This window comes from Salmo salar, chromosome 07 (assembly GCF_965601325.2).
Source record: "Salmo salar chromosome 07, fSalSal1, whole genome shotgun sequence".
Taxonomy (NCBI): Eukaryota; Metazoa; Chordata; class Actinopteri; order Salmoniformes; family Salmonidae; genus Salmo; species Salmo salar.
Window position 1 is genome coordinate 46470608 of NC_138297.1, and position 18997 is coordinate 46489604.

Consider the following 18997-nt stretch of genomic DNA (forward strand, 5'->3'; position numbering starts at 1 on the left):
CAATGCTAGACCTCATGTGGCTGGAGTGTGTCAGCAGTTCCTGCAAGAGGAAGGCATTGATGCTATGGACTGGCCCGCCCGTTCCCCAGACCTGAATCCAATTGAGCACATCTGGGACATCATGTCTCGCTCCATCCACCAACGCCACGTTGCACCACAGACTGTCCAGGAGTTGGCGGATGCTTTAGTCCAGGTCTGGGAGGAGATCCCTCAGGAGACCATCCGCCACCTCATCAGGAGCATGCCCAGGCGTTGTAGGGAGGGCATACAGGCACGTGGAGGCCACACACACTACTGAGCCTCATTTTGACTTGTTTTAAGGACATTACATCAAAGTTGGATCAGCCTGTAGTGTGGTTTTCCACTTTAGTTTTGAGTGTGACTCCAAATCCAAACCTCCATGGGTTGATAAATTGGATTTCCATTGATTATTTTTGTGTGATTTTGTTGTCAGCACATTCAACTATGTAAAGAAAAAAGTATTTAATAAGATTATTTCTTTCATTCAGATCTAGGATGTGTTGTTTAAGTGTTCCCTTTATTTTTTTGAGCAGTATATATATATGCATACACATACACACATATATATATACACATACATGCACACGTACACCTGTATACAGAGAGAGATTAAGTGTGTGTAGTGTTCTTTGTAACCTATAATCATTGCTTTCAGGTCTTGCAACAGCTCCCTTATCAGCCTGCCATTGGTCTGAGTTGACCCCGATCCAGCCCAGAGCCCCAGACCTTCAGAACAGCACACACACACACACACACACACACACACACACACACACACACACACACACACACACACACACACACACACACACACACACACACACACACACACACACACACACACACACACACACACACACACACACACACACACACACACACACACACACACACACACAGCCTGGAATTGAGTGATTTTAGGGGCAAGGCCATTTGGCCTTCAAGAGGTACCGAATCTGCCAGGGCACCAAGGCCATTTGCTAGGGCACCAAGGCCATTAACCAATATTGCCAATTAAAAGGATTTGAAAAACTAAAAACTGTTGCTTTTCTGTTAAGAAAAACATAAGTGTATGCAAATGTACATAAATAATTAGCCTACATGTGTAGGTGATAGGCTTTGGCTACAACCTGTCATGGCCAGATCGATGCTGACATGAGGGAGGCACCTGAAAATGTAACCAAACATTAATGAGACTTTTAATTATATATATCAGTGGAGGATCCTCCTTAGAAGGGGTGGACCATTCTCACCAGTGAAATTGCAATAAAAAAAAGTGAAACATTAAAAAAGTGATCATTTTTAGATAAAACTATACTAAATATATTCATAAATATATTCATTTCACCAAATAATTGAATAAACTACACTGTTTTGCAATGAAGGTCTACAGTAACTTCAACAGCACTGTCTGGGGTAGCACCATGGTGTAGACAGACAACAGCTAGCTTACATCCTCCTCTGGCTAGATTGACTTCAATACAAAACCTAGGAGGTTCGTAGGCCTCACCCCCTTCCATAGACATACATGGTAATTATGACCACTTCCGGAGGACGTCCTCCAAACAATCAAAGCATTTGCAGTATGAACTGACATGTCCATCCAATCACAGGATTAGGATCAGAGAATAAATCTAGTCTGTTGTATTGGGATTGTGCCACAGAGCATTATGGGGGTTTTATGTGTTGAGAAGCTTGGTGGCATTGTTGGATAGAGATTGAGAGTGAAGAGTGATAGTTGAGCATTTTTGGGATATTATTCAATTCAAATTCGTTTTTTTCTAAATACAGGAGACAGAGGAGGTATATTATACATTTTTTTCAGGACTTTATTTTTGTGTCCAGTTAGTGCAATATGTTTAAATTTGCCTTGCTAACTTCAGTAGCAAGTAGCAGTATCTAGCTAGCAAGCAGCATGAGCATGCAGTTTTCTCCACCAGAATGACTAATGCTACCGAAAATGTTGTGGACTTTTTGCTGAAGAACCCCTTTCATTCTCTGTGGTACACGGAAAAAGGTGCGAATTAATACCAAGGGTCGACCTCTGCCTGAGATCAGTTTCATGAAGAAGGATGAAAAGGTGAGGGCGTTCAATACCAATTGGTATCAAAAGTATAGCTGGTTAACAGGGAGACTTTCATCAAGCTGCCTGTATTGCTGGCCTTGCCTGCTTTTTGGAAAGTCTGAGCCTTGGGCTGTGACCTAAAGAACATTGATTGCTCAGGTAAACGGCACCACAAAAGCAGGGAGCATATAAATGCCCACATCAGATTCAAGCTTCTGGGAAAAAGCTGCATCGATCATGTAATGGACGAAGGTCCGCGTATTCAAACTGCGCAACACAATGGGAAATTAAGAAGAAACGGATGTATCACTGCAATTTTGGGCATGCAAGAATTTGCTTTTAGAGGACACGATGAGAGGGAAAGTTCCACTGACAAGGGCAACTACAAGGAGCTTGCAGAGGTAATAGCACGTTATGATGCGTTACTTGCTGAACATATGGAACTTTCTACTGTCTTTTCTGGGTTTTCGAAATCAATTTAGAATGATTTGATAGCTTCCATCGCATCATCCATTAAAAGTAAGATTAAAGGAGAGGTGGACGCAGCGCCGTTTTTTCGCATGGCAAATAGACGAAACCACAGACATCAGCTGTCACTTGCAGTTGTTAGTTAGCGTCAGGTATGTGGATGATGAGGGCTTTATTCAGGAACGTATCTTGGGCTACTTTGATCTGTCAACAGGGCGACATGGCCAGTCTGTGTTTGACTGTGAATTCTGAGATGTCTGAGTTTAACTTCATGGAGAAACTTGTTACCAAAACCTACGAAGGTGCTGCTGTAATGGCTTCTGACTTAAATGGCCTGCAGGCAAACGTAAGAGAAGTAGCTCCGAGTGCCACTTTTGTGTATTGCACACCGGCTCAATTTAGTTCAGAGTCAGAGCATCAAGTTCATTCCCAAAGTTAAGGTTGTCTTTGCGACACTGGGCGGTTTCACCACTTGTTTTTTTAAGTCGACCAACAGTGTGATGTTTCTTGAATAGGCTGGATGTGCACGCTTGACAAAAAAATGCACCAACACGTTGGAATTTCACTTCTAGAATTGTCAACACTGTGGCGAAAAGCTATGAGTAACTGAAGGACACCTTCACTCACATCACAGAGCACCCGACCATGGATGATGATACTGTGTCATGGGCAGATGGGTTCAAGGCAAAGCTGGAAGATGTTGATTAGATTTTCTTTACTTCTACCTTTTGAGGAGATCTTTGCTCACACATAGTGCAGCAGCAAGCCATGGATGTAGCCTACTGTAGGAAAATAGAGAATCTGACAAGCAGAATGGAGGAGCACAAGTCTGATGTAGTATTCAGTGCCATATATAAGAAGGCAGCAAGCATGACTGAGGATCCAGAGATCATGCAGAGGAGGAAGTGTTGGCAGGGCACTCACGATGTAAGGCACACCTACAAGGCACTGTATGACTCAATTCATGATAACATCAAGTCTCAGATAGCACAGAGGTACAAAATCCTGGACAACATGCAATTCCTGGAGTTGTTAGGTGGTTGTAAATTTGATTCATTCAATAGAAAATTGGGTGCTGCCATAGAGTTACATTAGAAGTGCCCATCCAAGAAGGCTCAAGGTCATTGGCCTCAGATAAAATGACGTCAAATCACGTTATATGTACCGTAGCTTTGATTGGACTTTCAAAATCTTAGCTAGCAGTCATCATCATGAATCAAGTTGACAATCTACTGGCAAATTCTTTTCAATCCTTGTCAAATGAAGATAAATAATGAAGGTAAATTATAGATAAAATGGATCGGTGATCATCGGCCACTGGACATAAACATTATACAACAAGTTGGAAATCGCTAATTTTTAACAATGAGTGGTTTGGAAGGAATCAGTGGCTAACTGCAAGAATTGCAAAGCAATCACTAGCCTGATATTCAGTGGAATGGGTGCGTGGTCCAAGTCTGGGTTTAAGTGTCTCTTTTTCAAACTTAAAAGGATAAACATTCAACATTGGCCATGCTGTCAATCCACCATGGCTTCGGCCGCGCTCAAAACAACTGGAAACTCAGAACAGAGAAATCTCAGACTTAAAGACAATAGGGAACTCGTGAAAAAAACTAGCTCCGACTGGGAAAATACATTTTGAACGGTCACCCAACTCAGAATTCCAAGTCGGGAACTCGGGCCTCTATCTAGAGCTCCGACCTGAAGATCGCTGACGTCATGATTCAACCTTGTTTTTTCCGAGTTCCTAGTTGTCTTGAAAGCACCACACATCCAGAGAATGCCAGACTTTGATGACTAAGTTTGATGACAAACATTTGTCACAAAAGACCGCCGCACCGTCTTCCTGTTCAAGTGAGCACAACAAGATGAGTCCAAAATTATATCTTGTATGCTGCTGCATAAATTATGTAATATGCCAGGGAGATATGTATACTGTATCTAAGAAAGTAATAAACTCAAAGAAAGAAACGTCCTCTCACTGTCAACTGCGTTTATTTTCAGCAAACTTAACATGTGTAAATATTTGTATGAACGTAACAAGATTCAACAACTGAGACATAAACTGAACAAGTTCCACAGACATGTGACTAACCGAAATTGAATAATGTGTCCCTGAACAAAGGGGGGGGGGTCAAAATCAAAAGTAACAGTCAGTATCTGGTGTCGCCACCAGCTGCATTAAGTACTGCAGTGCATCGCCTCCTCATGGACTGCACCAGATTTGCGAGTTCTTGCTGTGAGATGTTACCCCACTCTTCCACCAAGGCACCTGCAAGTTCCCGGACATTTCTGGGGGGAATGGCCCTAGCCCTCACCCTCCGATCCAACAGGTCCCAGACGTGCTCAATGGGATTGAGATCCGGGCTCTTCGCTGGCCATGGCAGACCACTGACATTCCTGTCTTGCAGGAAATCACACACAGAACGAGCAGTATGGCTGGTGGCATTGTCCTGCTGGAGGGTCATGTCAGGATGAGCCTGCAGGAAGGGTACCACATGAGGGAGGAGGATGTCTTCCCTATAACGCACAGCATTGAGATTGCCTGCAATGACAACAAGCTCATTCCGATGATGCTGTGACACACCGCCCCAGACCATGACGGACCCTCCACCTCCAAATCAATCCCGCTCCAGAGTACAGGCCTCGGTGTAACGCTCATTCCTTCGACGATAAACACGAACCCGACCATCACCCCTGGTGAGACAAAACCGCGACTTGTCAGTGAAGACCACTTTTTGCCAGTCCTGTCTGGTCCAGCGACGGTGGGTTTGTGCCCATAGGCGACATTGTTGCCAGTGATGTCTGGTGAGGACCTGCCTTACAACAGGCCTACAAGCCTTCAGTCCAGCCTCTCTCAGCCTATTGCGGACAGTCTGAGCATTGATGGAGGAATTGTGCATTCCTGGTGTAACTTGGGCAGTTGTGTTTGCCATCCTGTACCTGTCCCGCAGGTGTGATGTTTGGATGTACCGATCCTGTGCAGGTGTTGTTACACGTGGTCCTTCACTGCGAGGACGATCGGCTGTCCGTCCCTTCTCCCTGTAGCGCTGTCTTAGACATCTCACAGTATTGACATTGCAATTTATTGCCCTGGCCACATCTGCAGTCCTCGTGCCTCCTTGCAGCATGCCAAAGACACGTTCACGCAGATGAGCAGGGACCCTGGGCATCTTTCTGTTGATGTTTTTCAGAGTCAGTAGAAAGGCCTCTTTAGTGTCCTACGTTTTCATAACTGTGACCTTAATTGCCTAACATTTGTAAGCTGTTAGTGTCTTAATGACCATTCCACAGGTGCATGTTCATTAATTGTTTATGGTTCATTGAACAAGCATGGGAAACAGTGTTTAAACCCTTTACAATGAAGATCTGTGAAGTTATTTGGTTTCTTTTTTTGCTGAGTTTACTAAGCTGTTAGTAGCCCATGTGCCTAACTCTAATAATTTGCTTCCTTTTCCCCTCATAACTTAGCCTACTGTTCTGACTTGCTGGTGCACATGTAGTCTATAGCCTGTTTTAGAAAAATGTCATAATCGAATATTGTAAGAGTTTTCATTGTCTGCTTATATGTTCCCTTTATTTACCCTACAGTTCTGACTTGGTGTACAGGGAGAACACTGTAAGAACGGCCCATGTTCTGAATTCTGTCACTGTACATTTCAAAAGTGCTGAACAAATAGTTATATTGACTACATCAGTCCTAGTTCGCTTTTTAATGTCTTTATCAAAATCACGGATTGCCTCTTATCTGCTCATCGTCCCCTTATGCAATAGTTTGTACATCTCAATTATCAGTAGAAACCAATTTTTTTTAAGCAAGTCAGCCATATCAGCTATGTTTTTTTTAAAGGCAGTAAATTAGGCTGAATTAACTTTTTCGCTGCCAGACAGGTCTCCGCTGATAGCCAAGTGTAGTGGTGGTAAGGTGTTGCGACTGAGGGGGTGGGGTGGGGGGGTAGTTTGCCCCACCAAGATGTACATGCTAAAATCGCCACTGCCAATAGAATATGTCAACTTTTGGACTATGGGGGATAGTAGATTGACATAGGCTAGTGCTTTTGCTGTTCGTTACTCATCTTGTTGGCTGACGAAAAGTAAATGTGGACAGTTCTAACATCTTCAATATTTTTATTTATTTATTTATTTTATTTCACCTTTATTTAACCAGGTAGGCAAGTTGAGAACAAGTTCTCATTTACAATTGCGACCTGGCCAAGATAAAGCAAAGCAGTTCGACAACATACAACAACACAGAGTTACACATGGAGTAAAAACAAACATACAGTCAATAATACAGTAGAAATATGCGCCTCGGAATTTGGTAAGAAGGGCGCTGCATCCCCAATGTGTCGGTCTTCACTTGTAGCCTACTTCGGATCTGCGATGCCTGTGAGAAGGATCCGTTCACGGGCATTGACTAATAAGAATTGAGATATCTGAGAGAGCACGTGACTGAGAGGTGCTTCGGAGTAGGCTACGGTGATTGGCAGCCGGGAGAAGGGAATTATAATTATTATATTCAGCCCAAGGGCACAACGGCCACTTTGGTCGCAAGGGATACATTTTCTTAGAGGGCATTACTGCCTAACAAGGGGGCATCGACAGCCATGGCCGCCAATGCCATCAGAGAATTTGAGCCCTGACACACAAGCACGCACAGTCTGATGGGAGACTGAAAAGGCCCTTAGAGAAAACAACAACAGTAACAGTAAATGCCAATCTCTGTCTCTCTGTTTGTGTTGGCTTGAGTAAACAGGAAATGATTGGCTCCCTCTAATCTGATGCATTCGAGCCAATAAGAGACTAACACAATTATGACTCATCAAATTAAAGACCTGGACTCTTTCTTCCAGGAACCCTACCCTTTCATTCCAGTACGCACCAGTTTTTAAGCCCTGATGTAGATCGGACAAATCCATTATATGGGAGACTGGGCTGAAATGATCTGTCACACACGTAACCTACCTTGGCAATGACACAGGCAGTGTCCCAATACTGTTAAATGGCCCCATTCCTTGTCTCCTTCACAAGCAAAGGCCACCCCTGCTAATGACACAGGCATATCCCAATACTCTTAAACATTCCACATTCCTTGTCTGCTCTTTCCATCATAAATACGCACATGTGCAAGGACTGAATATGACGCTTTTATAGGACACTTTTAGGACACAGTCCTAAAGACATTTACCAGGTCCATGCTATTCAGTTTCTGGGCTGGTAAAGTCATTATGGGTGTTGCTGTTTACCTAACGACCTGCTGGGTTCTTTGATCAGGGTGACCATAGCCCCAGTGTGGTCTACAGGCTGACCTGTCAATCATCACACTGATGGGGTGAGAGACAGCTGGGCGTTCTGACACACAGAGCCTGACCCCTGCGACCTGGCGATACTCTCCTCTTGATAGTAAACCCCAGGAGACACACACACACACACACACACACACACACACACACACACACACACACACACACACACACACACACACACACACACACACACACACACACACACACACACACACACACTTAGAGGCACATGCACACATACCTGTCTGCACACATACCTGTCTGCACACACACACAAACACTAATCCTTGGGACTAGTCTTACTAGTAGAGCAGTGATTTATGACCCTGAATGACAAGGGTAGTTTAAACATCTGGTCTCCTATAAGTGTCCCTCTCTATCGCTCTCTCCCCCTCTGCCTTCCAGCTGAACTAGCCACATGGTATTTCTGTGCTGAGCTCCAAGGATTTTCCAGTAGCGTCCTTCACTGGGTCACTGGAATACCATTCTCCTTTTCCAACTCCATACACGCTCACACATCCCGGGCCAGACAGAGGGAGAGATTACAGAAAAAGTATTGAAATAAGACGAAGGAAATCTTGCCTTATTCATCTGTCTTTTTCTGCAGTCCATCAACCTTATTTTGTCTGGCTGGGATGGGTGTGTACAGTCGAAGGCGGTGTGGGGAGAAGGTGGGGTAGTGAGCCCTAAAAACAGCTCCACCCTCCAGGACAGTAAACCCATCAGGGGGTGCAGAACAGCCTCTGTAGCTGTTAACCCTTTAACCTCTTCCCACCCACCTGCCTGGCCAGAGCAGCAGGCCTCTCTCACACACACACCTGTGTTAACCCTGCTCTAATGTCTGTGTCTGTACGTCATGAGTGACTGGAATACCGCCATCCGCGTGTGTGTGTGTATGCGCACAAGTCACTTGCCTGGGGACAAATAGCTAGTGAATGAAGCCATTGTGTGTATACTTCCTTTCTCCTCACTTGACGAGGGGAAGCACATGTACATGGAATAAGTGAATAATGGATTGTTTGTGTATGTGTGCAGGTACAGACTGTACCGTACAGTGTACTATTTATCTATCAGCTTCTACCTCTCTGGGACCCTTTCCACTCATTCCTTGTCTCTCATCCCTCTCCATGCTCCCTCCCTCCCTCTCTGCTTCTCTCTACCCATCCTTCCGTCTTAACTGTAAAACCTGCTCACCTCTCTTTATCTTGCCCTAATCTCTCCATCCTGCATCTCTCTTGATCCTTCTTCTCCTCTTTCCTCCTTCTCCTCCGTCCTTTCTTCCACCTTCCCTCCCACCACTCTCGCTCACTGCTATCTTTTCTCAGTGCTAGCCGATGCTGTTGAAAAACTTTTCTCTTCACCTTCCATCTCTCTCTCTCTCCCTCCCTCCCTCCATCTCACCGTTATCGTGTCTCTGGGCTGTGTTGGTCTCGGCGTATCGGGACAGGCTGACCTCGTAGCCTCGCTGCTCCAGGATCCGCTGGAACAGCTGGACCTCTGTATCCGCGGCTACGTGCTGACCCGTCAACACGACGGCCCGCGTGACCCGCCCGGCCCGGTTCTGATTGGACCCCTTGACCTGAGGAACAGCGGGGAGAGAGGGATGTTCAATATCAACATATAGAGAGGTCACTCCGACCACCAACAGCATTGCTGTATATTTATATGCAATACAAACAAAGACCGTACAGACAGTACATGATGCCAAGAGTGACCATTTCCTGGCAGTTCATATGGAACTTTTTCTCATTTCAATCCTATTTGTATTTACATTTTTGATTTAACCTTTATTTAACTAGGCAAGTCAGTTAAGAACAAATTCTTATTTACAATTACGACCTACCCCGGCCAAACCCTAACCCGGACGACGCTGGGCCAATTGTGTGCCACCCTATGGGACTCCCAATCACGGCCAGTTGGGATACAGCCTGGAATCAAACCAGGGTCTGTAGTGACGCCTCTAGCACTGAGATGCAGTGCCTTGGATGCTGCGCCACTCGGGAGCCAGAATGTATTACCGGCACTAAAACAATGCACCCATAAACGATCGAAAAGGGCATCAAAACAGTGAACAGAACAACCCTAGAGCACTAGGGAGTAGAGCCTGAGCCAAACAAGCTTAAACCCTTAGCGAGCGAGAGAGAAACCAGTTGTGAAGGGTTAGGCTGACAGAGACATATGAAAGCTATGTAGCTGCTCAGCTCGCTCTGTTTACACAACTCTGGGCTGGATAAGCTGGATAAGGATAGCAGCAGGATCAAACTGGGATGGCTGGTGCAGGGGTGAAGGTAGGGAGGGGAGGGGAGATGGAGGGTAGGAGAGAGAGAGAAAAAGTTAATCTCCTTTGGTAAGGAGAGGGAGGGCAGTTTTCACTATATCATTTCTGAAGTAGAGGGACTTTTCTTTCAGAAATGTTCGCCCCTCCCTCTCCGTTGCCTGCTCATTCATTTGTCTCTCTATCAGTCTCTTCCTCTCTCTTATCCCTTTCTCCTTTTCCTTTGAATCTCGCTCTCCGGTCTTTCTGTCTCTCTCGCTCTCCATTCGTCTCCCCTCTCTCTCTCTCTTACCCTTCAAATCACTCTCTCCAGTCTCTCTCTCTCTCCATACCATTCCACTCGTCTCTCTATTTTCTCTCTTTCGCTCCTCTCGTTCTCCCGAGGCCTGTGGTGGCGTGGCCTGTAAACGTTTCCATCTGGGAGCTGCAGGCCACATCAGAGGGAACGTCACAAGACCCCCATAGCTACAACCAGTTGCTCGACCCTCCCATCCCCTTCCAACCAGCTCCACAGAATCCTTTCCACCCTCCAATACACCCACAGCCCCCTTCTCTCTCCACTTTCCAATACACACACTCCCCCTTCCCATCCTCTCTTCCCCCAGATACTAATCTCAAACATGCAATTATTCCACAGTGCTCATCCTGCTGCCTGCCTGCCTGCCAATCCGCCATGGCCCAGTTCAGACACAAACATTATTATTTCATTAGGAGATTCCCCAAATTGGGATCCTAGGCCTAGAACTCTTTTTGTCCTCTTCAATTTTTCTTCCTCTCCCTCGCTCCCTTTCTCCCTGAGTAATAACAAATACACTCCACCACCCCTTCGTCCTCCTCTCTTCTTCCTCCAGCAAGGAATACACTCCACCACCCCTTCCTCCTCCTCTCTTCTTCCTCCAGCAAGGAAGGAGCGAGTTTACAGTTGGCCCATAACACAGAGTGAAATATTAGAATAATATTACTTTAATAAGCGGGGAATCGAATCAAGGCAATCAAACAACAGAGGCAATCCTCTGAGCAGCGCACCTTCAATATAATCTGTAGCCGAGAGGGACTCATATTAAACACACTCATAAACAGTTTATTTGGCAGAGTGAGGGAGAACCACTGCTGGGGAAATGATGTTTGTATTGATTATACTGTTTTGGTATACACAGCACACAGCCGCGAGCTCAAGTTTACCGAGGAAATTGCTTCCACTTTTTCATTTGGTAACTGATTTGATGAGCAAAGAAGTTTGTATCAATACTGCATAATGCCTCTTTGCACGTACAGAAATAGTGTTGTGAATACAGCCGATTTATGATGTATTCATAGTTTAGTTTACCAATGGTTAACAAACTATTTACTAATTGTGTATAATGAGTTTACAAGCAGCCCTTAAAATGAAGGGTTCTCCATGTTTTCTAAAATGACCTAATCTGCCAGTGCTGACATCACCAACGAGAAAAAAAATACTGACCCCGCCCCTTGTCCCCATGACGACCCTGTGATGGACAGTGGAGCCCATCTAGCTGTCAGAGGGGCAGTAGCATTGAGTGTACAGTATCTGGTATGTGTTCTGCTGATACTGAATCCCAGTATCCCACATTTAGTCGTATATTAATAGACCTGCTATCTTTAACAGTCCTGGCTGACTGGGCCCGACCTATGATTCTTCCCAAGAGTTCATGCTCTCTGGTCCTTCCACCCCATAGCAACCCCCTGGCCATAGCTGCGGGAAGTAGGGGTGCTGAGGGTGCTGCAGCACCCCCTGAAAAATCAGAATTAAAAAAAATGTGGCACCAAAATGTACAGCAACCCCTCCCTCAAACTACTTCTAGTGGCTATGCCCCTGGCACTCCCCTGGCAACCGCTCTGATGCTAGCAGACATATGGTTACGGTAAACATCTTCACCTTAACCCCTCGTTCCAGTCCAGATGATGAAGACCCATACACACAGTACATGAACACACTACCTAACCAATTGTGACACTAAACTTGACCCCAAACCACAAGACTTCAACATCATCCACATCCTCTCCCCAAATACATTACTCAATACAGCTTATTGGCTTGAATAAGACGTACAGCCAGGTTATGCCCCACATTCTCTGCCACCACTGCTGAAATATGAACGCAACAGAGTGATGTGACGTCACAGCAGTGTTTTTGGATGGTCACGTGAACTGGGTGGCGCTCTGCTCTGGGTTGGTTTCCAGACACAGTTCTCTACAGTTACACTGCATTTCTAAGCAAAACGAGACAGATGTATCACTTTAACCCCAACCTTCTACCACAATAGTAACAACACTGACACTGTTAGTAAATATGGGGAAAGACAGCTTTCAATGGACTGAGAGTACTACAATATTTATGAGTGACTCACATGATCTCAGCAGCCCATACAAATCAAAGCGTTTCCATACGAGCGTGAAAAGTCAACCCACATAAATCTCCCCTGGGTTCACTTCACATACCACATCCAGTGTGTGATAGTTAGCCCTCTAAGGTGGGTCTGTTAACCGTGCGCTATAATGCCCATATTTCCCTCCGTCCGTGGAGAGACGGAGGAATGCAGAGGGTTAATGGGCCTTGCACTTGTTTAGAAGGAAAATACATGTGTGAAAGTTTAGCTGTCTGGGGAGAGGGAGGAGAGAGAGAGAGAGAGAGGGAGAGAGGAAGAGAGGGAGAGATGGCGAATTAGGGGACAGGAGGGTGAGCCAAAAGGAGAAAGGCCTGTTTGTGTGAGACTGCAGGGGAGTCTGGAGAGGCCGAGGCTGGCTGTATAAGCCCTGGTTCTGGCCCTGTCTATGTGTTGGTATTCATCTGGGTCTGGAGGGCCTGTTTGGTCATGCACTACCATGCTGCTTCTCTCCTTGGTTACTGGTGAAGGATCTGCCAAGGAGGCTTTTTCTTCTGTTCTCTACTTCTCTCTTTTATTCTCACAGTCATTCTCTCCCTGCCTCCATTCCCCATCCCTCACTCTCTTCTTCCTCCACTCCCTCTGACACTCCGTCAAAATATCTATCTGAGCCCTTCATCGCCCCATCTTTCTGGCTCTCTTTCCCACTCTCTCCTTCCATCCCTAACCTTCTCTCTCAGTGACAGGATGTGGCTTAGTCTTACCACTGGCTCCATGGGTAGAGTTCAGTGTGTCTGAGAGGCCCAGGGATATAAATACTCCCATCTCAGCCATGCACACAGAGACAGACAGAGAAACAGATATACAGCCCACTGGCAATATATAGACACCCATTCCGTGACTCATATCACCCAGTCACATCCAAGGCCAAACATCCATATTGAGGGGGTCTGCAAAATGCATATCCCCCTATACCATATAAGTCGCATTCAGTACATTGAGTAAGAGATCTTGTTTTAAATTGAGAGCAGTCAAAACAAATCAGAAAGTCATCATTCAATCCCAAAAAACGCACATTTTACATACGCAAATATGTAGTTAAACATAACAGAAAGCTACATGCATAATGACTCAATGTACCCATTTGAAATATGTGTCCAGAGGCAACTTGAGCATACTTCCTTATAACCGCATACCCTTACAAACAATACCTCCTATGCTGTACTCACAGTTGAAATACTTACCCGACAAGACATTAACCCATATCAAATATAAACATAGACCTACACATTGGCTGGCTACTAAACATCCAATTCCATAGAGTAGTGAAGCGTGCAAGGATCAGACCTTTACAATACAGACCTCAGACAAGAACTATGGGTACACAGTGGGGACATACTGTACATGCTCTTAAAACTGCCCTACTGTACTGTAAAGTAATGCACACATCAGACAGGTGGGGCGAGCTGTCTAAAATAATCTCCAGACTTCCAAGTATTTGTCTCCATCCTTCCTCAGTACAGTAATATGGTGCAGGTGTCTCCATCCTTCCTCAGTACAGTAATATGGTGCAGGTGTCTCCATCCTTCCTCAGTACAGTAATATGGTGCAGGTGTCTCCATCCTTCCTCAGTACAGTAATATGGTGCAGGTGTCTCCATCCTTCCTCGGTACAGTAATATGGTGCAGGTGTCTCCATCCTTCCTCAGTACAGTAATATGGTGCAGGTGTCTCCATCCTTCCTCAGTACAGTAATATGGTACAGGTGTCTCCATCCTTCCTCGGTACAGTAATATGGTGCAGGTGTCTCCATCCTTCCTCAGTACAGTAATATGGTACAGGTGTCTCCATCCTTCCTCAGTACAGTAATATGGTGCAGGTGTCTCCATCCTTCCTCAGTACAGTAATATGGTGCAGGTGTCTCCATCCTTCCTCGGTACAGTAATATGGTGCAGGTGTCTCCATCCTTCCTCAGTACAGTAATATGGTGCAGGTGTCTCCATCCTTCCTCAGTACAGTAATATGGTGCAGGTGTCTCCATCCTTCCTCAGTACAGTAATATGGTGCAGGTGTCTCCATCCTTCCTCAGTACAGTAATATGGTGCAGGTGTCTCCATCCTTCCTCAGTACAGTAATATGGTGCAGGTGTCTCCATCCTTCCTCGGTACAGTAATATGGTGCAGGTGTCTCCATCCTTCCTCAGTACAGTAATATGGTGCAGGTGTCTCCATCCTTCCTCAGTACAGTAATATGGTACAGGTGTCTCCATCCTTCCTCGGTACAGTAATATGGTGCAGGTGTCTCCATCCTTCCTCAGTACAGTAATATGGTACAGGTGTCTCCATCCTTCCTCAGTACAGTAATATGGTGCAGGTGTCTCCATCCTTCCTCAGTACAGTAATATGGTGCAGGTGTCTCCATCCTTCCTCGGTACAGTAATATGGTGCAGGTGTCTCCATCCTTCCTCAGTACAGTAATATGGTGCAGGTGTCTCCATCCTTCCTCAGTACAGTAATATGGTGCAGGTGTCTCCATCCTTCCTCAGTACAGTAATATGGTGCAGGTGTCTCCATCCTTCCTCAGTACAGTAATATGGTGCAGGTGTCTCCATCCTTCCTCAGTACAGTAATATGGTGCAGGTGTCTCCTAGCCTTCTATCAGTATCATCAACTGAAGAGTTTCCTTCATATGCTACCACTATTGCTGCTAGCAGTCCGTTCAATTTAGATTACTGATCATTTAGAAAAGGATACCAAGTAGAGGACTAATTAACAGTATTGGGACCCAGCCATTAGAGTACACCAGGGGAGGCTCCTCAGAGGATTTCCTCAGTGAATTTCATAAAATGTTTAATTGTTAAACACTTAAAAAGTTATCATTTTTAGATAAAACTATACTAAATATTATCACGTTACCAAATAATTTATTAAAACACTATTTTTCAATGAAGGTCTACAGTAGCCTCAACAGCACTCTTTAGGTTAGCATCATGGTGTGGCCGGAGGACAGCTAGCTTCTGTCCTCCTCTTGGTACATACACTTCAATACAAAACCTTGGAGGCTCATGGTTCTCACCCCTTTTCAAAGACTTACACAATAATTATGACAACTTCGGAGGACGTCCTACAACCTATCAGAGCTGTTGCAACATGAACTGACATGTTGTCCACCCAATCAAAGGATCAGATAATTAATCTAGCACTGAAAGCATAAGCTACAGCTAGCGAGCCTTGCAGTATACAAAATGTGGTGAGTCGTTGACTCAAAGAGAGAGAAAGACAATTGTTGAACCGTTTTGAACAAATTAATTTCCTCCAAAATGAAGAAGCAAGAGAGAAATAGAGATAGATTGTCTTTCTTTTAACTTTAAGTTTCACTTAGTTAGCAAATGCAGCTAGCTAGTTCAGCCAACACAAACACCCTGTTCAAATTTTTTATTTTATTTTTTTATTTCACATTTATTTAACCACGTAGGCTAGTTGAGAACAGGTTCTCTTTTGCAACTGCGACCTGGCCAAGATAAAGCAAAGCAGTTCGACACATACAACAACAGAGTTACACATGGAATAAACACACATACAATAAAAAATACAGTAGAAAAATCTATATACAGCATGTGCAAATGAGGTAGGATAAGAGAGGTAAGGCAATAAATAGGCCATGGTGGCGAAGTAATTACAATATAGCAATTAAACACAGGAATGGTAGGATGTACAGAAGATGAATGTGCAAGTAGAGATACTGGGGTGCAAAGGAGCAAGATAAATAAATAAATACAGTATGGGGATGAGGTAGATTGGATGGGCTAATTACAGAGCTATGTACAGGTGCAGTGATCTGTGAGCTGCTCTGACACCTGGTGCTTGAAGCTAGTGAGGGAGGTAAGAGTCTCCAGCTTCAGAGATTTTTGCAGTTCGTTCCAGTCATTGGCAGCAGAGAACTGGAAGGAGAGGCGGCCAAAGGAGGAATTGGCTTTGGGGGTGACCAGTGAGATATACCTGCTGGAGCGCGTACTACGTGTGGGTGCTGCTATGGTGACCAGTGAGCTGAGATAAGGCGGGGCTTTACCTAGCAGAGACTTGTAGATGACCTGGAGCCAGTGGGTTTGGCAACGAGTATGAAGCGATGGCCAGCCAACGAGAGCCTACAGGTCGCAGTGGTGGGTAATATATGGGGCTTTGGTGACAAAGCGGATGGCACTGTGATAAACTGCATCCAATTTGTTGAGTAGAGTGTTAGAGGCTATTTTATAGTTGACATCGCCGAAGTCGAGGATGGTCAGTTTTATGAGGGTATGTTTGGCTGCATGAGTGAAGGATGCTTTGTTGCGAAATAGGAAGCCGATTCTAGATTTAATTTTGGATTGGAGATGCTTAATAATGTGAGTCTGGAAGGAGAGTTTACAGTCTAGCCAGACACCTAGGTATTTGTAGTTGTCAACATATTCTAAGTCAGAACCTTCCAGAGTAGTGATGCTGGACGGGCGGGCAGGTGCGGGCAGTGATCGGTTGAAAAGCATGCACTTAGTTTTACTTGCATTTAAGAGCAGTTGGAGGCCACGGAAGGAGAGTTGTATGGCATTGAAGCTCGTCTGGAGGTTAGTTAACACAGTGTCCAAGGAAGGACCAGAAGTATACAGAATGGTGTCGTCTGCATAGAGGTGGATCAGAGAATCACCAGACATCATTGATGTATACAGAGAAGAGAGTCGGCCCAAGAATTGAACCCTGGCACCCCCATAGAGACTGCAAGAGGTCCGGATAACAGGCCCTCTGATTTGACACACTGGACTCTATCAGAAAAGTAGTTGGTGAACCAGGCGAGGCAATCATTTGAAAAACCAAGGCTGTTGAGTCTGCCAATAAGAATGTGGTGATTGACAGAGTCGAAAGCCTTGGCCAGGTCGTTAATACGGCTGCACAGTAATGTCTCTTATCAATGGAGGTTATGATATCATTTAGGACCTTGATCGTGGCTGAGGTGCACATATGACCAGCTCTGAAACCAGATTGCATAGCAGAAAAGGTACGGGGGGATTCAAAGTGGTCGGTAATCTGTTTAGGGGGATGCTATGTTAGTTAGCTGGTTATGACTATTCATCACAACACTGGAAGTCAAGGTAAGCTTTTGGTTTTACAAATGTATTGCCATCGGGGCCCTTCGGTGTAAGTGCTAAACTGCTTACTGACTGTACACTGTAACGTTACTGCATGATTGGAGCAGGTTTACTAACACGTTAGTTCTATTAGCTATGCTGACTATGAAGTTAATATGGTGACATCGATGTAGACTGTGTGTAGCCGTTATGATATGGTTTGGAAAGTTTTTTTCGCCTGGTCACATACAGCTGATGTGTTGTGCATTGAAGTCCACAAGCGAAGGGACAAGGTGAGAGGAGGAGAGTGCATAGATGAGAGAAGGAAAACAACATGGCTGCTATGAATGTGAACTGTGTTTACACATGATCTGGGGTGTATTCATTCTGTTGAAAAGACATTTCTTAAACGGAAGCAAATGGAACAAAATGGGGATAAATATACCTGAATTTGTCCAATAGAAACTCTAATTTGCAACTGCTGGACTAATGGTTACACACTATATCAGCTAGATGCATGTAAGAGCGTGCAAGGCGGTATTGAATGTGTCACTGTCTGTGCACCTATGTTGTAAACTTTCATTAATAGGCTCCCTTATGATGTGTATAGGGAAAATTTTAGTATCATGTAGTAGCCTAAACCTTTCGCTGTTACATTGAACTAGGTGAATGGAATATGAATGAAAGTCCTCCAATATGTTGTAATAGAAATAAGGCCATACTCATGAAAAGAAAAGTGTCCTCCCTCATCTTAAACAGCACTGACCGCCACTGGAGTACACACATGGGCAGACCTACCTCCGCAGCACCCTAACTGACTCCCTGACCCTACCTCCGCAGCACCCTAACTGACTCCCTGACCCTACCTCCGCAGCACCCTAACTGACTCCCTGACCCTAGCTGCCTAACAGACTCCCTGACCCTACCTCCCTAACTGACTCCCTGACCCTACCTCCCTAACGGACTCCCTGACCCTACCTCCCTAACTGACTCCCTGACCCTACCTCCCCAGCACCCTAACTGACTCCCTGACCCTACCTCCCCAGCACCCTAACTGACTCCCTGACCCTACCTCCCCAGCACCCTAACTGACTCCCTGACCATACCTCCCCAGCACTCTAACTGACTCCCTGACCCTACCTCCCCAGCACCCTAACTGACTCCCTGACCCTACCTCCCCAGCACCCTAACTGACTCCCTGACCCTACCTCCCCAGCACCCTAACTGACTCCCTGACCCTACCTCCCCAGCACCCTAACTGACTCCCTGACCCTACCTCCCCAGCACCCTAACTGACTCCCTGACCCTACCTCCCCAGCACCCTAACGGACTCCCTGACCCTACCTCCCCAGCACCCTAACTGACTCCCTGACCCTACCTCCCCAGCACCCTAACTGACTCCCTGACCCTACCTCCCCAGCAC

The 18997-nt window shown here is 45.4% G+C and overlaps 1 protein-coding gene across 1 annotated transcript in view; it reads right to left on the minus strand.

Moving 5' to 3' along the window:
• Window positions 1-18997, minus strand: part of LOC106609304 (cadherin-like and PC-esterase domain-containing protein 1) — an 80405-nt gene that overhangs the window by 56951 nt on the left and 4457 nt on the right. The window contains exon 2 of the mRNA XM_014207972.3: window positions 9262-9439. Coding sequence (XP_014063447.2) covers window positions 9262-9439 — 178 coding nt within the window. The remainder of the gene's footprint in view (window positions 1-9261; window positions 9440-18997) is intronic.